Genomic DNA, 23002 nt, shown 5'->3' on the forward strand with positions numbered 1-23002 from the left:
AAGCTCACTCGCCGTCTGTTCGGCACGTCTTCGCGAGTTTAGACAGTTTCCAATTGAAGCAACGGGACGCCCACGAAAGTTTGGGAAGATGTGAGTTGAAAAGTTTATTCTTTACAAAGTCTTGAGTAGCCTGGACGGCTGGATGGATGGCTGAAGGAATGCTAATCTTAATATTTATGTGTGTGTGTGTGGGTGTGTGTGTGTGTGTGTGTGTGTGTGTGTGTGTGTGTGTGTGTGTAATTCACCTCTTGGTCTGCTGCGGGTCTCTCTCGAGATAGCCAGCCGTTCCCCTACGGAAGAGCACAGAGCTCATCGTACCGATCTTTGGGTAAGACTGAGACCACTCACACACAACACACCGCAACAACGAGGTCACAGCTCCTTGCCTTACGTCGCGTACCTACTCACTGCTAGGTGAACAGGGGCTACACGTGAAAGAAGATAAACCCAACTTATCTTCACCCGGCCGGGGAATCGAACCCCTGCCCTTCTGGTTGTGAGGCAGACGTTCTATCCACTGAGCTACCGGGCCGTGTGTGTGTGTGTGTGTGTGTGTGTGTGTGTGTGTGTGTGTGTGTGTGTGTGTGTGTGTGTGTGTGTGTGTGTGTGTGTGTGTGTGTGATTTGAAAGGGCATGGGTTGAGTAAAGTTATAATTAGGTAATAACATTCAAAGAACCTCTCCTTTTTTCCCTACAGTCGCCGAGATCGTGTCCCTCAGCAATAGGACAGGACGCAGATTCCCCGCGACAGCTACAGAGGCGCCACGCTTGGGTGCCTTCCTTAATTAGGAGTAGCACCACGCCTCGGAGGACGAAAAGGTAAGCCTATCATTGTCGTCTTTGTCTTCATTATCGTTATCATCATCATACTGAACCATAAATATCACTAGTATTTTAGTCATTTGTTACAGAACAAAAGCCACTTCCTGTTCCAGGCCTCATCCGGACAGTGGACAACTCGGTGGTCCTCACTCCACGCACCGAGCCGCGGTGGCCTCGGCAGTGAGTGTGTTCAGCAGGTGAAGGAGAAGCGAGAAGGCTGGCTGTATCAGTTCCTGTGTCCGGCTGGTGGAAGATTCATCCTCCGCAGTGGGTCAGTGTTCCATCCCTATGGGCGTGGTTGCTCAGTTGCATACGCCAGGTGGACTCGGCGGTCCAGCTGTGCAGCGGCGTGTTAAGCTCCCTTGTCACATGGGTAATGTAAGACGCTGGCCGCTTTATGGTAGAACCCACTGCTCAAGTTCCTGCAAACAGTATTCTTGATGATAGAACACTTTTCCTTAGATCTAGAGAAAGAAACTAAAGAGAACAAAAAAAAACTCAAGGCAATTCAACACTCCCAAGGCTTCCAGGGAAGAGGAAGAGATGCTGAAGACTGTAGTGGAAAAAAGAAGTCCATTTCCACCCATCGTCCCTCTCTACATGAGGAGACCCGAATGGCATCAAGACCGTCTAATTAAAGTGAGTGAGGGTACTGTGAAGTTTTGCGGCACTGAAAGCCAAAGACGCTCAAGCAGGATAAAGAGAGGAATGAAGGGTAGGCCGAGTGATTTTATTCACTCACTCACAAAGCGACGTCTCGCGGAGGCTCATGGTTCGGGAAAATAAGGAAACATGGAAATACAGGCAACAGAAAGTCTATTGGCCCATTACGAGGTTGCCAGCTTTGGTAATTTAATCTGCTCGACAATCACTTGGTGCTCCCAGAGCATATGAAAGCGCTTCAGTATTCAGTTCACTCCTGACGCAGCAAAATGATGGTCGATTCTATTTTTAAAGTTCATGGTATTCGCATTTACTACTTCTGAGGGAAGATTGTTCCAAGGACGGATGACTCAGTTTGAAATAAAACTCTTGCCAGTGTCTGTACTACATCACCTCGCTTCAATGGGCAGACCGTTCTTTCTAGTTCTTAAATTGGTTTGTAGCTCAAAAAACTTGCAGTGGTCGACGTTACCGAAATTCTTCAGGTACTTGAAGATCCGAATCATATATATATATATATATATATATATATATATATATATATATATATATATATATATATATATATATATATATATATATATATATATATATATCGTTGATATGGGAAAGCAGACGTGAGGTTGAGAGGCGAAGTGCAGCAGGATTTAGCAGTGACTGAGGAGTCTGAAAACTCTGAACTGTGGCCATCGCGGAAGACGACTCACAGAGAAGCAACTCTGTGATAGAGTGAGAGGGACAGAGGCAGCCAGGAACCATCACTATCGCAGAAGGGAAAGGCGAAAGGAACAACCATGACAGAGTGAAAGATAAAACGACGGCTCGATGGAGTAAGGGAATACAACTGACTATAAAGGAAGCACAATGGCCGTCGCGAGAGGGGACGGCAAGAAAATACAGCGCTGTGATGGATTGAGACGGATTACATATTAAGACATCGAGGTGAAGGAGAGTTAGTGAGGCTCGCCGGGGTGTATCAGTCTGTCAGGTAACACAGTAAGTTTCACCTTCGAATATAACATACATTTGGATTTACTTTGTTGTCTACAGGTGAAAGTTTTTTTTTTCTTTTACATTACATATCAAAGGCTTCTATTGAAACAAATAAAACGGTAAATATGTGGTTATTAATCATGCATAAATTGCCATTAAACGAAGCAGAGGAAGGAAAACCTGCAATACAACAAACAGGTGAGAGGAAGGTAATATTATCGTTAAAAAATTACTAAACCAGAGTTGAGTATAAGTGTTATTAAAATGATTATTAATAAACGGAAACACCGGTGCTTCCGTATTGCATTATTAAATTTCCGATCTATCGCCATGATTGATAATTATTATATTAATCTAATTAATTATACACTGGCCTACCCGGAACAGGCAAAGCTGCTCACCGTGTCGAGGCGAAGATCATCAAATGTAAACGTGATTATAAAGCAAAATGATAACCAAAGTGAGTGTGTGAGGCATAACGTTCAACAATTCACACAAGTGTCTAGACCTCTCCCGCCCCTCTCTTCTACCTCATATACTTTTTATACTTCTCACTCTTTTCCAAGCTTCTAACTTCCCCACACGTTCCCCGGTCCCTTCAGCATCATTTACTAATACTAACACAACATTACTTATTTTCATATAACTTCTCCACTGCACATCATTTTGTCATCCTTACATGTTTTTTGCTACCTATACTATAGTGTCATACCCTGTTTAACCTACCTTCGTGAATAAGCCCCGCCCATGCCAGCCAAGCACCCACCAAGAGGATGATTTAACGCATCCCAACATTCACCAGTCACACGCAACCCAACTTGAAGAAGGGACGTGACTTGCTTGTGGATTAGTACATGTTTTTCACTTAATGGAGAAGGAGGAGTATTTCAATTGCAAAGTTAAGTGTGAACAGAGTACTGCTTACTATCAATTGGATCCAATACGATTCCCCTCCTGACTCCTGAAAGCTTGCTGGCCCCCCTCGGTCGACGCGGGTGATGTCGGAACACTCTCGTTCGCTGAGGTCAAGTAGTGTCGTACGCGGCCTGACTCCTGCGTTGCAAAATGAAAGTAATTACAAAATGCACGCAAATATGCAGTAATTCGGGACAAAATTAACTGCTTTTTTTGTGAGTAACGAGTTTAATAAAAATATGAAGCAGCATTAGCCTTTTTAATATATAACGTTGGAAGTTAGTTATGATTTTGTTTTCATTACGTAAAAAAAAAAATAACATCAGCAATCACGTACGTGCGAACTAAATGCAGATACAATGCACATACACACACACACACACACACACACACACACACACACACACACACACACACACACACACACACACACACACACACACACAGACACACACACACACAACAAAATTATAATAATAATCACGGCCGCTTTTGTGTGTGTGTGTGTGTGTGTGTGTGTGAGAGAGAGAGAGAGAGAGAGAGAGAGAGAGAGAGAGAGAGAGAGAGAGAGAGAGAGAGAGAGAGAGAGAGAGAGAGAGAGAGAGAGAGAGAGAGAGAGAGAGAGAGAGAGAGAGAGAGAGAGAGAGAGAGAGAGAGAGAGAGAGAGAGAGAGAGAGAGAGAGAGAGAGAGAGAGAGAGTGGGTGTTAAGTAAATTTCTATATCGCAATAGTACAAGTGAAGTGCAAAAACATAAATGAAAAATAATAAATCTTTGTTTTATACATTTCCATCGTGTAGTCCGGCCACGCCACTCGCCCGCCTGCCTTCATAAATACCCATGCAAGAATTATTCATCAATCTATCAACCTGTGTGACTCGCGTGCATGTATGTATGTAAATATGTATGTATGTATGTATGTATGTATGTATGTTTTGGAATGATTCTCTATTTGTCTATGGTTTCATCCAATAAACGAGAGTAAAACGATATAAATAGACGCAATTTTCCATTTAATCATTCTCTCTCTCTCTCTCTCTCTCTCTCTCTCTCTCTCTCTCAACACACACGTTCAGTACGGGTTTCATCGGTAACACACACAATGACTTGCTCCAAAAAAAAGAGAATACAACTGAGAGGAATCGCATCAAACTATCGACATTAAATATTCAGGTCCGTCTGTAAACACTCGCGCAAACATTAGCTTTAAATCCGTTGTCATTAATGATCCGGAATTAAATGCTACAATGAAATACAAACGAGTAATTAGTGTTAGTTTGTTCGGAAACACACGGAAAGTTATAAAGAGAAGGGGAAAAGAGAGAGAGAGAGAGAGAGAGAGAGAGAGAGAGAGAGAGAGAGAGAGAGAGAGAGAGAGAGAGAGAGAGAGAGAGAGAGAGAGAGAGAGAGAGAGAGAGAGATAGAGAGAGAGAGAGAGAGAGAGAGAGAGAGAGAGAGAGAGAGAGAGAGAGAGAGAGAGAGAGAGAGAGAGAGAGAGAGAGAGAGAGCAAGGATGAGGAAGTGCATAAGTTTTGCGTTTTCTACTCTCCACTTTTTTCCTCCTTGCAACCTTTTCCTTCTAAAAATATTAGTCCCCAGGCTGTAGTCGGAAAGGAAGGAGAAGCTCTCTCTCTCTCTCTTTAAACTTACATTTGTAGTACACATCAAACTTTTGTTTTAGCAGACAGTCGGGCGAGCGAACGTGAACGAGAAACATATGTCTGATTGTGCACTTTTCAAGGCTTATCTGACACTTTTCCTCGTTCATTATTCAAAAAGCCTATTGTCATACACGTTCACTATATGTCTATCATCACTAGTGGTGTGGGGCATGCTCCTCGCCACCTGTGAGCCGCCACTTTCAGCTGCTGGGTGGACATTTTTCTCACTGTTGGCACTGCTGCAGTGAACGTGTTCCACAGGCGGGACACTCTGGAGGTGAAGGTCCTCTGGTGCTGGCTGGCGCGTGACCTCACCACCCCGACCTGCTCGTGGCTAGAGAGTACGTACCGTTCTCGTATCACTCACAACCTCTCGCGGGGGGAGCCTCAGCTTCGCCAGGTGTGGTACTGCTTGTACCTGAGCCTTGTGGAACACCACCAGCGCAGCGACGTCCCAGCGGTGCTCCAGAGTGTCCAGGGGTGTCATATCCTGTGGGGACGGCTGGGGGTAGTTCTCCTCTAACCGCGCTGTTCACGTCGCTCCACCTTGTCCAGTCTCTGCAGATGTGTGGCCGCGCTGGTTATCCAGGTCAGAGCCCTGTACTCCAGCTAGGGTCTTACCTGGGCCTTGTAGAGAAGCATAATTCCTTACTTGTCCAGGAAAGTCGCTATTCTACATAAGGCAGAGACCGGAGGGAGGCTTGGTGGGCGACGTGTTTCAGGTGGCAGTCGAAGCGCAGCTCTCGTTCCAAGTCCACTCCGAGGATCTTGACGTAATTCTGGAGCAGAAGGGTGACGGAGCCAAACATCACCCTTCCTTCGACAGCTTGTGTGGCTGCCGGGGACCGAGAGATCACCATCGCCTGGGTCTTCTCAGGAGCAAAAGTTCACCTGCAAGCGCTCCCCCGACTCCCGTATCAAGCGTAGTTGCTGATTGGCGTCAGCAACTGCTTGCTGGCTTTCTTGGCGTGGGTAGGAGAGGGAGAGCGTGCAGTCGTCAGCGCATGCAGAGACTGCCGGCAGACTCCTGAAGGTCGTCGATGTACAGATTCCAGAGGACCGGGTCTCTCTCTCTCTCTCTCTTTTAAATACATCCACACAAACAAACAATACCTGACCTCCAATACAAAATGAAAATAAGGTTACAGAGACAGACTGTGGTACGGATCCATACCTTTTTTGTTATTGTTGTTGCTGCTTATAGCGGCGATAGGCTATCTTGCGGGGCCTCTTGGGCGACCCCAGCGTGTTTGTGGCGCAGGTGAATTTTATTTATAGTGGCTGCCGTGATGTATGACTTTTGCTTGGCCCATGCTGGCCCCCGGCGCTCCACTTGAACGAAGTCGCTGAAGATAGAGTTGATTGAATATCTGGGCAGATGTGGGTAATCTTCCGTTACTTGAAGATGGGTGAAAAATCAGCATGTTTCGGCTCGAACCCAGATCCATGGGCTCACAACGCCAACACGCTGACCACTCGGCCGTCGCCTCCCCAAAAATTTACCTGTTTTCTTATATAATTTACCTGTTTTCTTATATAATTTACCTGTTTTCTTATATAATTTACCTGTTTTCTTATATACTTTACCTGTTTTCTCCAGCCACAAATCAATTAGTGCGGCGGGCTGATTCTTCCGTAAAATAAAGTACAGCTGCCATGAATCAGTCGAAGCAGATTATTGTTTTTTGTTTGTATATTTTTACTTGTGATGCAACCGTTTGAGAACGCCCGATTTCCAGTAAAATAATAAAGTAAGCAATAATTTTCCTCCATGTACACAAACATGATATGTATGCAAACGTAACACTGCAGATTGGGAGCAATATCAGCGTTTCGGGTAAATGTAATAAAGACAAAAATCATATAAAACTTGAGCTTACTCCTGGAAATCTTGTAAATCCGTCGACTCGTGTTGCAATATCATTTAGTAGTTCGTCCGGCAGCTACATATTTTTGAAGCATTTATTTATTATGCAAGTCTGTCTCGACCACTTCGCGGTAGGGAGACTCAAGCAGGGCAGATCCACTATTCTATTCTGAAGCTTAGTCAGTCCATGTTCTCGCCCACTATCGGGTTTCGTTTCCCTTCGATCAAACCTTAACGTTGGTCTCATCAAAGCTCCACCGCAGCATTCACAACATTATTACAACATTCAGCGCTGATGCAATACGTTCACAACCCTGCCATAGCCTTACCATTATCCCTCTAAAACATATACACCACTTTCACAACCCTGTCACAGCATTCACAGCCTTTACAGCACTGCAATAACATCATAGCAGCCTTTACAGCAGTTCCACAACCCTACCACAGCGTTCACAACACCAAGAGCATTGTCATAATCTCGCAACAGCCTAGACAGCGCTCCAACAACACTGTCACAGCAATCACAGCCTCTACAGCCTGTCCATAACTTTGCAACAGTCTCCACAGCACTTTCACGATCCTCCCACAGCAATCACGACCTCTACAGCACTACCATAACATCATAACAGCCTCGGCACGATTTTCGCAACCCTGCCTCACTCCCCTCAGCTTCCCTTCTTTCTTTTTCCACGGCTCTCCCTCCCTGTCTTCCCCCTCGCTGCCTCCCTATCAATCCTGCCCCCTTCTATTACCTTTTCCAATATGCTAACTACCCTGACCTACTTCTCTCGCACTTTCTCTCCCTCGTCTTCGTTTTCCTCGACCTCGTGCACTTCCTTCATCATTATTACCATCGCCATTATCGTCATTACCATCGTCCTATTTTCTTTTCCTCCTTCAGCTTTTTTCTTCTTGTTGTTCTTCTCATTTTTCTTCTTCCTCTTTTTGGTCTTCGGTTTCTTCTTTTTCTTATTCTCTTTTCTTCGTCTTCGTCCTTCTCCTCCTCTTCCTCCTCCTTCCTCTTCCTCCTTCTATTACTACTACTGAACCCTTTTTTTATTTCTCCTTTCTTCCATCTTCCTCCTGCTCTTGCTACCCTGCCACATGCACTAAAAGCCACAGTTACAGCCGGACCTCTAAATCAAACCGCTGTCTTCCTGCTCTCCATTTCCTTCCTTTGGCGCACAAGAAGCATCGTTCGTCCTTCCGTGCTCGGCCTCCCTCTACCCTTTCTTCGGCGTCGAGTCCGCGTCCTCGTTACTTTGTTAATTGATTTTTATGAGCGTCGAAATTCCCTTTTTTTTCATTATTTCAATCTGCTTCATATTTTAGTTATCAAAGAACAGAGAGCACTTATTATTTGTGGCTACGGTCCTGTTCCCAATGTCTCATCTCACTCCTTTTTTCTGGTATTTCTTATCATTCCTTAATTTATCTTCTTTCACTTTCATTTGCTTTTTTTCTATTTTTTTATCTTTCTTTGTATACTTTCGTTGCTTGTTTGTTAGTTTGCGTATTGCCTGGTTTCTTTATTTGTTTGATTTATATTTCTTGTTTTTCTCTCTCTTATCTTCCCTACTTTCCTTATTATGTTGTATTTCGTCGTTTTCTACTCCTCCTTTTCCTCTCTTCATTTTCTCTTCCTCCTCCTCCTTCTTCGTTTTCTTTTCTTTTCTTCTTCTTCTTCTTTTCTTCTCCTCCTCCTCCTCCTCCTCCTCCTCCTCCTCTTCCTTCCTTCCTCCTCCTCCAACCTCTTGCTCCTCCACTTCCTTTCCCTCCTCCCTTCCTCTTCCCTTTCTTCCTACTCCTACTGACGACCCCCCTCTCTCCTCCTGCTCCTTTTCACTACGCCACCTGGGCCGTGATTAAGCTGACCTGTGTCCCGTTATTGGTCACCCTTCACCTGGCTGTGTATTGCCATCGATAGCCTCCTCGGGACCCCTCAGTTACCCTCGACGTGTGTATAGGCTGCGGACCGAGCGCCTCCCGTGACTTTTTACTCCGTTTTCTTTTTCTCCTTTACCCCTTTTGTCGCTGCTTCTTCCGTTTTTATTTTCTATTCTCTCATTTTCCCCAGCTGAGTTTCCTTTGTGCATGTCGTTTTCGCTCTGGTGGTTAGTTTCCTTTTCTTTGTCTTGTTCGCTGCCGCTCCGTTTAGCTTCTGTGAGGTTAGTTTTTTGTTTGTTTATTTCATTCCGTCTTCTTCATTTCGCTTTTTCTTTGTCTCGATTTCTCTTTGGTTCTTTTTTTTCTTTTATTTACCTCGTTCGTTGCTGTTTTTCTTTCTCTTCCCCTTTTCCTCTTGATTTCATTGCATATTACTCTTCGCTTTTTGTAAGTTTTCTGTCTTTTTCTATTCCGTCTTCAATATCTCACGTTTTCTTTGTCTGTCGATTTTCCTTTGGTTCTTTTATTTATCTCGTTTGTTGCTGGGGGGGGGGGGGTTCGCTTCCCTTTTTCCTCTTCCCTTCCATTGTCTATTACTTCGCTTCTGTTAGTTTTCTGTCGTTGTCTTCCATTCCGTCTTCTTCATTTCCCGTTTTCTTTGTGTTTGTCTTTTTCCTTTTGATTCTTGTCCTTTTTCCTTTTGCCACGGTCGGATTTTTTTTTATATTCTTCCCTCTTTCCTCTTTGCTTTCATTGCCTACTACGTTTCGATTTTTATTTATGTTTTCTGTCTTTTTCCATTTCGTAGTCTTCTCGCATTTTCCTTGCATTTGTCGTCTTCCATGTTTCTTTTCTTTTTTCTTTTCTCTTTCGTTGTTGTTGTTGTTGTTTTCTTTCCGCTGCTTTTTATTGTCTATTATTCTTCGCTTCTGTAAGTTTTCTGTCTTTCCTAAACTTCCGTCTTTTTCACCTCGCTCTTCCTTTGCGTTGGTTGTTTTTCCCGTGTTTCTGTTTTTACTTCTGCCCTGATAGTTGTTCTACTTTCTCTTGCTTCTTCCTCTTTGCTCTCCTCAGTCTTTTATTAGTCTCAAATTCGATTCTTCCCATCGTTTCTTCACTAGTCGTCGCTTCTCCTTCCTTTTTTCCTCTTTTTCGTTCCATTCCTATTTGCCTTCTCCATCTGCTCCTCCCTCTTCCTTCATCGATGCATGGCATCGATAAGCGGACCGAGTCCCGCCAGTGCTCGCCAAACCGCGACCAAGGCTTGAAATCGCCAATGCTTCTCTCGGTCGTTTGTGGTTAGGTGCAGGGGATCGCGATGAGCGATATATGCGTATACATAGCAGCCGTCATCAGTAGTTAGTGATTCCGCCCATCCGTTTATATTTATTTCCTTGTTCTGGTAATTCCTGTCTTCCTGCGTGCATGTAGTCCCACAATATTCACTACTCGTGCACCCTCAATTTGAAATAAGTTAATATAGAAATAAAAGACCCACCAATCAATTGATATGATATTATGAAGCAGAAGTATATGTGGGAAAGGCAACAAGCCAGTGATCCTCCTCCTCCCCCCCTGCCCGCCCCAGTGTCTGTCTAAACTCTCTCCCGGAAAGTGACTTTGGCCCTGAAAAGGGCCTAGATATAGTGTGAGCAGATTGTAGTACTCAGACGGGCAACGCCCGCTTAGGCACGCTCGCCGCGAATGCGACGGGCCAGCTGGATGTCCTTTGGCATGATGGTGACACGCTTGGCGTGGATGGCGCAGAGGTTGGTGTCCTCGAAGAGACCGACGAGGTAGGCCTCGGAGGCTTCCTGCAGAGCCATGACGGCAGAGGACTGGAAGCGGAGATCGGTCTTGAAATCCTGGGCGATCTCGCGCACCAGACGCTGGAAGGGCAGCTTCCTGATGAGGAGCTCGGTGCTCTTCTGGTAGCGGCGGATCTCACGGAGGGCCACGGTCCCGGGCCTGTAGCGGTGAGGCTTCTTGACTCCTCCGGTGGCCGGGGCCGACTTGCGAGCGGCCTTGGTGGCCAGCTGCTTGCGGGGCGCCTTGCCACCGGTGGATTTCCTGGCAGTCTGCTTGGTACGGGCCATGGCTACGGACGAACAGAACAGTTCAGTCTTCCCAGCCGTTTCTGGTTTTTATAGTTTTGGCGGCCGGGGGAGGAGCGGTGGTCCGCCGCGTCCTGCGCGTGCGCCGCCTCCTAGTCCCGCGCTTGCCCGCCCCCGTCAGGCAGTGCATCTATCTAGCCCTATTGGAGGAATTTAGGGGTCTCTTGGAGCTGTCTGCATATGCTAGAGCCTAGTACCGTGTGGAGGCTCACCCAACGTCACTGGGCCGTCCGGAAGTAGACGGCAGGAGCCAGCCTATCGCCCAAAGACCCACCACCGCCGCCTCTGGCTCTGCATATATAGAGCGAACGCTGGGGCAGCCCAACACTCACTCCACTGTTGAGCTACCCACCTGAACCATGACTGGCCGCGGCAAGGGAGGCAAGGGACTCGGAAAGGGAGGCGCCAAGCGTCACCGCAAGGTTCTTCGGGACAACATCCAGGGCATCACCAAGCCGGCCATCCGTCGTCTGGCGCGCCGTGGCGGTGTGAAGCGCATCTCCGGGCTCATCTACGAAGAGACCCGTGGTGTGCTCAAGGTGTTCCTGGAGAACGTCATCAGGGATGCCGTCACCTACACTGAGCACGCCAAGCGCAAGACCGTCACCGCCATGGACGTGGTGTACGCCCTCAAACGCCAGGGCCGCACCCTGTACGGCTTCGGTGGTTAATGCCGCTGCCTGAGCGAGCCCGACCTAACCCACCCACCCCGGACCTCTTTGAGGTCCACATTCTTATTCACTAAGAGAATAGTAGCACACATTTTACTTCAGTTACATTTCCTTTTTTTCTTTCTTTCTTTCTTTCTTTCTTTCTTTCTTTCTGTTTCCTCCCTCCCTCCCTCCCTCCCCCCTGCCTAATGATGGTTCACACCTCCGCCCACTGCTCCCCATCCACCTCATTTGACACTAGTTTGTTTGTTTCCTCAATCCCACCTTTTCCCTCCCTCCCTCCCTCCCTCCCTCCTGCCTAATGATGGTTCACACCTCCGCCCACTGCTCCCCATCCACCTCATTTGCCACTAGGAAGCTCCAATTTGTTTGTTTCAGTTCTTACAGAAACATCATTTTGCCATAATTTCCCCTGTCCCTGTCAATTCTTTGTAAAATCAGTAACAGGATATTTATGAAAAGAGAGAGAGAGAGAGAGAGAGAGAGAGAGAGAGAGAGAGAGAGAGAGAGAGAGAGAGAGAGAGAGAGAGAGAGAGAAAACTATATTGGAAAATATATAGACAAAACAAAGCGACGTCTGGACGGGAAGAGGAAAAGAAAGAGAGGAAGAATGACATAGAAAGGTTAAGAAAGAAAGAGAAAGAAAAAAAGGAGGAGAAAAAGAGAAAGAAAGCAATAATGAGAAAGACGGCAAATATATAGACAGAGAGAAAGAAGCCTCCCCTTCTTGATCCACTCCTTCTATTGTCTCTTGGAATGTGCAGGAGTGTATAGGAAAGCAAGGGTAGGGTTAGAGGGTGAGGGACAGGCTCAGAGCGACCTTTGAAAGGGAAAGGCTGAGGAAGTGGGAATCTCCCTCTCCCTCCTCCTCCTCCTCCTCCTCCTCCTCCTCCTCCTTCTTCTTCTTCTTCTTCTTCTTCTTCTTCTTCTTCTTCTTCTTCTTCTTCTTCTTCTTCTTCTTCTTCTTCTTCTTCTTCTTCTTCTTCTTCTTCTTGTTTCTCGTTGTCGTCCTCATCATAACGTTGCGCCCTCTCTTACTGGACCCGCTTTTTCAGATACGTAGAACCAGCCCCGCCACCGAGTAGGCCGCCGGAACCCTGGGCAAGCGTCTACATGCCCAACAGTAGACAGGTGGATGACTAAAAAGCTGCAAATACGTTTCTATGAAAGTAGGTGTGCCGGCATGTAAATAGGTGTGCCTGCCTGCCTGCCTGCCTGCCTGCCTGCCTGCCTGCCTGCCTGCCTGCCTGCCTGCCAATTAAAGCGAACGGGCTAGCTAACAGACAAACACAAAACTAGCTAGCTAACAAACTAAAAGACAAACTAGCTAGCTAGCAAACAAACAAACAAACAAACAAACAAACTGACTAGCTAGCTAGCAAGCAAGCAAACAAGCTAGCTAGCAAACAAACAAACAAACAAACAAACAAGGTAGCTAGCTAGCAAACAAACAAAATAACAAGCTAACTAGCAAACAAACAAACAAACAAACAAACAAACAAACAAACAAACAAACAAACAAACAAACAAACAAACAAACAAACAAACTAGCTAGCAAGCAAACAAGCAAGCAAACAAGCTAGCTAGCTAGCAAACAAACAAACAAACAAACAAACAAACTAACTAACTAACTAACTAACTAACTAACTAACTAACTAACTAACTAACTAACTAACTAACTAACTAACTAACTAACTAACAAACAAACAAACAAACAAACAAGGTAGCTAGCTAGCAAACAAACAAAATAACAAGCTAACTAGCAAACAAACAAACAAACTAACTAACTAACTAACTAACTAACTAACTAACTAACTAACTAACTAACTAACTAACTAACTAACTAACTAACTAACTAACTAACTAACTAGCTAGCTAGCTAGCTAGCTAGCAAGCAAGCAAGCAAGCAAGCAAGCAAGCTAGGTAGCTAGCTAGCTAGCTAGCTAGCAAACAAACAAACAAACAAACAAACAAACAAACAAACAAACAAACAAACAAACTAACTAACTAACTAACTAACTAACTAACTAACTAACTAACTAACAAACAAACAAACAAACAAACAAACAAACAAACAAACAAACAAACAAACAAACAAACAAACAAACAAACAAACAAACAAACAAACAAACAAACAAACAAACAAACAAGCTAGCAAACAAACAAACAAGGTAGCTAGCTAGCAAACAAACAAAATAACAAGCTAACTAGCAAACAAACAAACAAACAAAGACACAAACTAACTAACTAACTAACTAGCTAGCTAACTAGCAAAAAAGCTAATTAGGGAGCTAGCTCGTTTGTTTGTTGCAAGCTAACTTGTTAGTTAGTTTTGTTGTGGGAGTTTTGTTCTTAGTTTGTTGAGGTTTGTAATGCGTGTTGGCTTTCCTTTTTGGGGGGGGGGTTTGCTTGGGATGGAGTATTGCGATTTCTTTTTACATATGTTAGATGACTGTCTCTTTTTAGTGATTCTGAAAGTCCTTTAGCGAAAATAATCACTTGGATTATAGTGTCTTTCCTGCAATATTTGCCTGTGGAATGGAATAAGTATTATTTCATCTATCACTGAAATAGCTGGATGTTAATACAAAAATATTGCCATACTCAACTCCTAATACCTCCCCAATTGTTTTTTTTTTTTTTTTATTTTTTAATGCAAGACCATAGGTAATAGTAGCTGTATCTACAAAACGATTGGTAATAGGATTATCTGTTACTCAAGCAAATGGTACAAATAAATCATTCTCCTTGAACAAGTTTGTTTTTACATCCTGTGCATATGGGAGGAAAAATGAAATCTAATAGCGCTTTTATCAACTCTTTCATAGTTACTCAAATATTCTAATACCTACAACCAGAACAGATATATTTTCATTATTGTATGTGAGAGGTATAGAGGGAAGTAATTGCTTGTTAAGGCTTTTATTCTAAGAATCTACCTCAAAAAAGGCTAGAAAGTTCAGAGTTAAAAGTGTAATGATTACCGAAGTAGAAAAATCATATAAGATCTCTATTCATAACTCCCGTAACACCTACTATACATTTCAGCGGCAGACAAACGCTGTTTTTCGCAAATATCTCCTAAACGAATCTTTGGATCAGTATGATATTTCAGCACACTACCTATAATACCCGGACCTAATTTATAGCTAACCTACCACATTACTGTATGTCTTATGTGACGAGTTTACTTGTGAAAAATAACACAAACCCGACGAGTCATGTTGACGCATTCGAAGGAAAGTGTGCCCCCCCCCCCTGCACCCTCCCAAACTATTCCTAGCCACAACTACTCCCCCTTCTCGCTCTCGTTATCCCTCCTCTTCTCCCCCTAACTTCTCGCCTCCCTCATCACTCTTGTGTCCCTTCCTATTTCTCCCATCACTGTATTATATATTAGAATGTTATGTACGTGTATATGTATAGATAGTATGATTATTAACTAAGAGCATGTTATTTTGTTGACTTGTCTCTTTCATATTTATATTTTGCCAAAATTATAAACCGCGTATAATTTTCTCCATCTATACATATGGTTATCGTGCGTAATACGTAGTCATTACTATATATATATATATATATATATATATATATATATATATATATATATATATATATATATATATATATATATATATATATATATATATATATATATATATATATATATATATATATATATATATATATATATATATATATATATATATATATATATGTACATTCCACTACTTATTAAGTGGAAGCAATATGAAAAAAGTATGTAATTATATATATATATATATATATATATATATATATATATATAATAATGATAGTGTAGTCTGCTTAAGTCATAGCCTCGGGCTGGGGAAGGGGGATGGTGTGAGTAGGGGGGTGAAGAGGGCAACCAGGAGGGGGATACTGCGATATTGGAGTAGGGAAGGAGTGGTCTTGGGGTTGTTCGGGGCGTTGGTGGAGGGGCTAGAGGAGTACCCCACACTCGTCCGATTCTGTTTAACACCTTAGATATGATGACTGGATTAGGCTTAATATCACTCAGTAAGCTCCTAACATAACACATATTGCAACATGGTATATTAGCCATAAATTAGGTCCGGGTGTTAAAGGCAGTGTGTTGAAATATCATACTGATCCAATGATTCGTTTAGGAGATATTTGCGAAAAACAGCGTTTGTCCGCCGCTGAAATGTATAGTAGGTGTGAATATACTGCTCCTGTATGGTTTATGGTAGCAAAAGACTTCAAAGATATAATCAAGAGAGAATCATGCAATGTAATAAACTCTACCCACATACTGGCCAAAGAATATGCTAAAGATATTTCTCAAGGAAAAAAAAAAAAAAATCACTCCTTAGCAATGGCTTTTAGTTACAGCAGAAGAGCGACTCGTGGGGTTCCCCGTCCGCTAGGGGAACCTACGGCGGAGCTATGTGCGTGGTTCTCCTTAAACTCTTTGTTTTTTTTTTTTTTTTTTTTTTGGTGTGTGTGTGTGTGTGTGTGTGTGTGTGTGTGTGTGTTCTTCTAATTCTAATTCTAATTCTTATTAGCTAGCGCGAGGTGAGACTCCTGTATGGCAGTGTCTGTGCTGGCTGGCCCTGGTGGTTTTGCACTTAGTTTAGCTTACCCTCCCAAACGTTTTCTTCTTCTCCTCAGGGTCTACCTAGCACCTGTGTGTGAGGCCGGATGTTTAGGTTGGGTTAAACTATACCGTGTGAAGGTGAAGGTGAAGGTACAAACCGATGCATGCTTTCTCGGGTGAGGCAGGGGATCATACATGACGTCAGTGAGTGACTGACTGATTCATTTTACTCATTCCGGACCTACTCCACAGGCCACAGCGGGTCGGAGCCCACCCAGCTACTACCTACCTACCTACCTACTTCATCTCGGCGGGGGCAGCGCCGCATCTGATCTGCACGACGGCCATCATCGTCTCAACGACCTACCTCCCGGCTCTGTTTTGCGTTTTTTTTATTTGTTATGTTATGTCTTGTGTGTGGGTTAATTGTTGTTATCGTCGTTGTCAGCAGAGGAGTCCCTTACCTGCCGTGAAGAAAACAAACTAAGTGTGGGAAGCCTGCCAGACGTGGGGGTTGTTAATTGTTGTCATGACTGAGGGTCTTCTTCCTAGTAATATCAGCAGGAATTGACCTAGGAATGTCACTATGTAGTTGAGGGTGTGTGTCCAGAAGTCTCTTTTTGGAAAAGGGTGTGGCTCCCAAGGGGAGCCGGATTAAACGGTACTGTTGTCGTCCCTGAAAGGCCGAGGGCGATTACTTCTTCTCGGTCTTCTTGGGCAGGAGCACCGCCTGGATGTTAGGCAGCACACCTCCCTGGGCAATGGTGACGCCGGAGAGGAGCTTGTTCAGCTCCTCGTCGTTGCGGATGGCCAGCTGCAGGTGGCGGGGGATGATGCGGGTCTTCTTGTTGTCGCGGGCCGCGTTGCCGGCCAGCTCGAGCACCTCGGCGGCCAGGTACTCCATGACGGCCGCCAGGTACACGGGGGCGCCGGCGCCCACGCGCTCGGCGTAGTTGCCCTTCCTCAGGAGACGGTGGATCCTGCCCACGGGGAACTGCAGGCCGGCACGGCTGGAGCGGGACTTTGACTTCCCCTTCACCTTTCCTCCCTTGCCGCGTCCAGACATGTCGACAGTGAGTGGTGGGGGCGTGGACTTGCGCTTCTGCTGTGGGCTCGGAGAGCGAATACCTGCTTTCGCGGCTTTTTCGCCCTATATATAGTGCAGCGCAGGATCGGAGGGCGGGGACGGCCCGGCGAGCCTGCCAATGGGAGCGCGCGCCGCCACGCGTCCCCGCGATCCCGATCGAGCGGCGCCGCCATAAAGGGGGGAATCCGGGTGCGGCCCGGCAACATTCGCTCGCCGTCTGGGAACGAAGAAGCAGACATGCCCCCCAAAGCATCAGGAAAGGCCGCCAAGAAGGCCGGCAAGGCCCAGAAGGCCATCGCCAAGGGTGACAAGAAGAAGAAGCGCAGGAGGAAGGAGAGCTACTCCATCTACATCTACAAGGTGCTCAAGCAGGTCCACCCCGACACCGGCGTCTCCTCCAAGGCCATGTCCATCATGAACTCCTTCGTGAACGACATCTTCGAGCGCATCGCCGCCGAGGCCTCTCGCCTGGCCCATTACAACAAGCGCTCCACCATCACCAGTCGGGAGATCCAGACGGCCGTCCGTCTCCTCCTGCCCGGTGAGCTGGCCAAGCACGCCGTGTCCGAAGGCACCAAGGCCGTCACCAAGTACACCTCCTCCAAATAAGCAACCCACCAACTTGCTTGCACTGGAAAAGAACCGGCTCCATCGGAGCCACAAACTATTTCCCGAAAGAGAACGAAGACGGTTAGTCCCTCCCGCGCTCTCTCTCTCTCTCTCTCTCTCTCTCTCTCTCTCTCTCTCTCTCTCTCTCTCTCTCTCTCTCTCTCTCTCTCTCTCTCTCTCTCTCTTACTCACTCACTCACTGAGCTGACCCACCAAGGGATGCATGGCATCGATAAGCGGACCGAGTCCCGCCAGTGCTCGCCAAACCGCGACCAAGGCTTGAAATCGCCAATGCTTCTCTCGGTCGTTTGTGGTTAGGTGCAGGGGATCGCGATGAGCGATATATGCGTATACATAGCAGCCGTCATCAGTAGTTAGTGATTCCGCCCCTCCGTTTATATTTATTTACTTGTTCTGGTAATTCCTGTCTTCCTGCCTGCATGTAGTCCCCACATATTCCCTACTCGTGCACCCGCCAGTTGAAATAAGTTAAGAGAGAAATCAAAGCCCCCCAATCAATTGATATGAGATTATGAAGCAGAAGGATATGTGGGACAGGCAACAAGCCAGTGATCCTCCTCCTCCCCCCCTGCCCGCCCCAGTGTCTGTCTAAACTCTCTCCCGGAAAGTGACTTTGGCCCTGAAAAGGGCCTAGATATAGTGTGAGCAGATTGTAGTACTCAGACGGGCAACGCCCGCTTAGGCACGCTCGCCGCGAATGCGACGGGCCAGCTGGATGTCCTTTGGCATGATGGTGACACGCTTGGCGTGGATGGCGCAGAGGTTGGTGTCCTCGAAGAGACCGACGAGGTAGGCCTCGGAGGCTTCCTGCAGAGCCATGACGGCAGAGGACTGGAAGCGGAGATCGGTCTTGAAATCCTGGGCGATCTCGCGCACCAGACGCTGGAAGGGCAGCTTCCTGATGAGGAGCTCGGTGCTCTTCTGGTAGCGGCGGATCTCACGGAGGGCCACGGTCCCGGGCCTGTAGCGGTGAGGCTTCTTGACTCCTCCGGTGGCCGGGGCCGACTTGCGAGCGGCCTTGGTGGCCAGCTGCTTGCGGGGCGCCTTGCCACCGGTGGATTTCCTGGCAGTCTGCTTGGTACGGGCCATGGCTACGGACGAACAGAACAGTTGAGTCTTCCCAGCCGTTTCTGGTTTTTATAGTTTTGGCGGCCGGGGGAGGAGCGGTGGTCCGCCGCGTCCTGCGCGTGCGCCGCCTCCTAGTCCCGCGCTTGCCCGCCCCCGTCAGGCAGTGCATCTATCTAGCCCTATTGGAGGAATTTAGGGGTCTCTTGGAGCTGTCTGCATATGCTAGAGCCTAGTACCGTGTGGAGGCTCACCCAACGTCACTGGGCCGTCCGGAAGTAGACGGCAGGAGCCAGCCTATCGCCCAAAGACCCACCACCGCCGCCTCTGGCTCTGCATATATAGAGCGAACGCTGGGGCAGCCCACACAGTTCCAGCGCAGACAGCAGTGAGTGCAGACCCTCTCTCCTCACTGCTGCTCTCCCTGACTTGCCCCTGCAGACGGCCCGGTTGAGCTTTCAGCTCCCGCCTCTGCTATGGCGGCAAGAAGGAAGCGGCCCACGGAGTCTGCTCCTGACGACGGGGACGGATGGACCCGCGTGCAGAGCAAGCGGGCCCGAAGGAGGACGCTTCACGAGGACGGCGGGGAGGACCGATCGAGCGGACCCCTGCCGGAGTGGAGGCTGGTGTCTTCGGACTTCAGCACCCACTACCAGGCCATTCGGTGGATGGAGGACGAGCGGAAGCTGCGACTCCGGGTGACGGTCTCCCGCGCGGGGGACTTCCTCATCCGTGCGTGGGACTGGGACCACGCCACCACCCTGGACGAGATTGCTGCTGGACGGACCCGCGGCATCACCCTGGAGAAAAAGGAGGCGGCGGTGAAGGGTGTCCTGCTTGGATACCCACCTCCCATTGGACGTGTTGGCGCACCCTGCGTTGCAGTGCTGCCTGCGTTGCAGCTGCAGTGAGGTGCCACTACAACGCACGGACGCCGCCTTCCCACCCGGAGCGTGCAGCTGACGCTGCGGGGACGTGTCCCCGCCTCGCTGGACCTCGGATGCTGGGGACGTTTTACCTGCCGCCGCTATGTGCCGGAGCCTGTGCGCTGTTACAAGTGCCAGGCCTTCGGCCACAGGCAGCGGCAGTGTACCAGGACGGAGGAGCTGTGCGGCGTGTGCAGCAGGGACCACGCCACGAGGGACTGCGTTCGCCGCCTTCGGAAAGGCGAGGCTCGCCCGGTGGCTGTGTGCCCCAACTGCAGTTCCGGGCACCATGCCTGGAACCGCAGGTGCCCCGCTCGACTACGCAGAATCCCGGGTGCCAGACCGCGGAGGACGCCGTCTTCGGCGGACCCGGCAGCAACGCGACAGCGGCTGAGGCAGCCGCCCACGGAGGAGAGAACGTCACCCCATGGAGAAGGACGCGGGAGGAGGCGCCGCAGACGGAGGAGGAAGCCGGGACCCACGGAGCGTCCCGACACCAAAGTCTCCCGCTAGGGAGATGGAGGTGGACCCACCACGTCTGACGAGGACGGAGACGGCAGCGGTGACCGCTGAGGTGACACCCCAGCTGTGTCCCCAGATGTACCCGCCAGCAAGAAGAAACAGAGGACCCGGGACCAGACACCTGAGACGAGGGACGCGCCGACGACTACGGAGGAGCCAGCACCCCGCGAGGCCCCCAGCAGCTGTCAGACGACCCAGACCCAGCGGGCCTACACCTTCACCGAGGCGGAACTGGTCGATCTCTTGATCGACTACGAGCGCCTCGCTGAGCAGAAGATCGAGGCGAGGTTCGAGAGTATCCCCCGAGAGACAGCCCTCCCTCTTGAGAGGAGGATGCTCCATGAGGGGAAGCCGCTCCCCGACTCGATCCAGACGGCCCGCCCACTGGGTAACCCCCCACGTCACTTCGACCACAGGCAGGAGGTTGAGTGGGCGACTTACGAGGAGGAAGACGTCTCGGAGGACGAGGTCGACGTCGGAGACGTGGACGACGACCTCTTCCTCAACGCAGACAGAGACCTCACCGACGCTGAGCTCGAAAGCTACTACGCCGGTGACCACTGAATAAAAAGACATTTCATCCATGTGTAATCTTGTCCAATTGTAGTGCCAACTATGTACATCGGGCAGGCTGCTTGTTTAGAGCCTGCTTTGGTAACTGATTATTTTTGTAATTTTTCATGTTTATTTTCTATGTATGTCTTATGTAAAGGTTACCAATAAACTATTAAAGTTAAAAGGGCAGCCCAACACTCACTCCACTGTTGAGCTACCCACCTGAACCATGACTGGCCGCGGCAAGGGAGGCAAGGGACTCGGAAAGGGAGGCGCCAAGCGTCACCGCAAGGTTCTTCGGGACAACATCCAGGGCATCACCAAGCCGGCCATCCGTCGTCTGGCGCGCCGTGGCGGTGTGAAGCGCATCTCCGGGCTCATCTACGAAGAGACCCGTGGTGTGCTCAAGGTGTTCCTGGAGAACGTCATCAGGGATGCCGTCACCTACACTGAGCACGCCAAGCGCAAGACCGTCACCGCCATGGACGTGGTGTACGCCCTCAAACGCCAGGGCCGCACCCTGTACGGCTTCGGTGGTTAATGCCGCTGCCTGAGCGAGCCCGACCTAACCCACCCACCCCGGACCTCTTTGAGGTCCACATTCTTATTCACTAAGAGAATAGTAGCACACATTTTACTTCAGTTACATTTCCTTTTTTTCTTTCTTTCTTTCTTTCTTTCTTTCTTTCTTTCTTTCTGTTTCCTCCCTCCCTCCCTCCCTCCCTCCCTCCCTCCCCCCTGCCTAATGATGGTTCACACCTCCGCCCACTGCTCCCCATCCACCTCATTTGACACTAGTTTGTTTGTTTCCTCAATCCCACCTTTTCCCTCCCTCCCTCCCTCCCTCCTGCCTAATGATGGTTCACACCTCCGCCCACTGCTCCCCATCCACCTCATTTGCCACTAGGAAGCTCCAATTTGTTTGTTTCAGTTCTTACAGAAACATCATTTTGCCATAATTTCCCCTGTCCCTGTCAATTCTTTGTAAAATCAGTAACAGGATATTTATGAAAAGAGAGAGAGAGAGAGAGAGAGAGAGAGAGAGAGAGAGAGAGAGAGAGAGAGAGAGAGAGAGAGAGAGAGAGAGAGAAAACTATATTGGAAAATATATAGACAAAACAAAGCGACGTCTGGACGGGAAGAGGAAAAGAAAGAGAGGAAGAATGACATAGAAAGGTTAAGAAAGAAAGAGAAAAAGAGAAAGAAAGCAATAATGAGAAAGACGGCAAATATATAGACAGAGAGAAAGAAGCCTCCCCTTCTTGATCCACTCCTTCTATTGTCTCTTGGAATGTGCAGGAGTGTATAGGAAAGCAAGGGTAGGGTTAGAGGGTGAGGGACAGGCTCAGAGCGACCTTTGAAAGGGAAAGGCTGAGGAAGTGGGAATCTCCCTCTCCCTCCTCCTCCTCCTCCTCCTCCTCCTCCTCCTCCTCCTCCTCCTCCTCCTCCTTCTTCTTCTTCTTCTTCTTCTTCTTCTTCTTCTTCTTCTTCTTCTTCTTCTTCTTCTTCTTCTTCTTCTTCTTCTTCTTCTTCTTCTTCTTGTTTCTCGTTGTCGTCCTCATCATAACGTTGCGCCCTCTCTTACTGGACCCGCTTTTTCAGATACGTTGAACCAGCCCCGCCACCGAGTAGGCCGCCGGAACCCTGGGCAAGCGTCTACATGCCCAACAGTAGACAGGTGGATGACTAAAAAGCTGCAAATACGTTTCTATGAAAGTAGGTGTGCCGGCATGTAAATAGGTGTGCCTGCCTGCCTGCCTGCCTGCCTGCCTGCCTGCCTGCCTGCCTGCCTGCCTGCCTGCCTGCCTGCCTGCCAATTAAAGCGAACGGGCTAGCTAACAGACAAACACAAAACTAGCTAGCTAACAAACTAAAAGACAAACTAGCTAGCTAGCAAACAAACAAACAAACAAACAAACAAACTGACTAGCTAGCTAGCAAGCAAGCAAACAAGCTAGCTAGCAAACAAACAAACAAACAAACAAGGTAGCTAGCTAGCAAACAAACAAAATAACAAGCTAACTAGCAAACAAACAAACAAAC

The 23002-nt window shown here is 47.8% G+C and overlaps 3 protein-coding genes across 6 annotated transcripts in view; 2 read left to right on the forward strand and 1 right to left on the reverse strand.

Annotated features, from left to right (window-relative positions):
• Positions 1–11274: 11274 nt before the first annotated feature.
• Positions 11275–12652, forward strand: LOC126992298 (histone H4). The gene has a single exon (XM_050850959.1). It carries the CDS (start codon positions 11281–11283, stop codon positions 11590–11592), a length of 312 nt encoding a protein of 103 aa, XP_050706916.1. The 5' UTR covers positions 11275–11280; the 3' UTR covers positions 11593–12652.
• Positions 12653–16085: 3433 nt separating this feature from the next.
• Positions 16086–17240, reverse strand: LOC126992288 (histone H2A-like). The gene has a single exon (XM_050850944.1). The coding sequence runs from the start codon at positions 17238–17240 to the stop codon at positions 16869–16871; it is 372 nt and encodes a 123-aa protein (XP_050706901.1). The 3' UTR covers positions 16086–16868.
• A 3909-nt stretch (positions 17241–21149) lies between these two features.
• The window catches only part of LOC126992291 (histone H4), a 47837-nt gene continuing 45984 nt past the window's right edge, over positions 21150–23002 (forward strand). For all 4 annotated transcript variants that reach the window (XM_050850951.1, XM_050850950.1, XM_050850949.1 and 1 more), the window contains exon 1: positions 21150–22135. In XM_050850951.1, coding sequence (XP_050706908.1) covers positions 21189–21500 — 312 coding nt within the window. In that variant the 5' untranslated portion in view covers positions 21150–21188 and the 3' untranslated portion in view covers positions 21501–22135. The remainder of the gene's footprint in view (positions 22136–23002) is intronic.

The sequence above is a fragment of the Eriocheir sinensis genome, unplaced genomic scaffold, assembly GCF_024679095.1.
Source record: "Eriocheir sinensis breed Jianghai 21 unplaced genomic scaffold, ASM2467909v1 Scaffold434, whole genome shotgun sequence".
In the NCBI taxonomy this organism is placed as follows: domain Eukaryota; kingdom Metazoa; phylum Arthropoda; class Malacostraca; order Decapoda; family Varunidae; genus Eriocheir; species Eriocheir sinensis.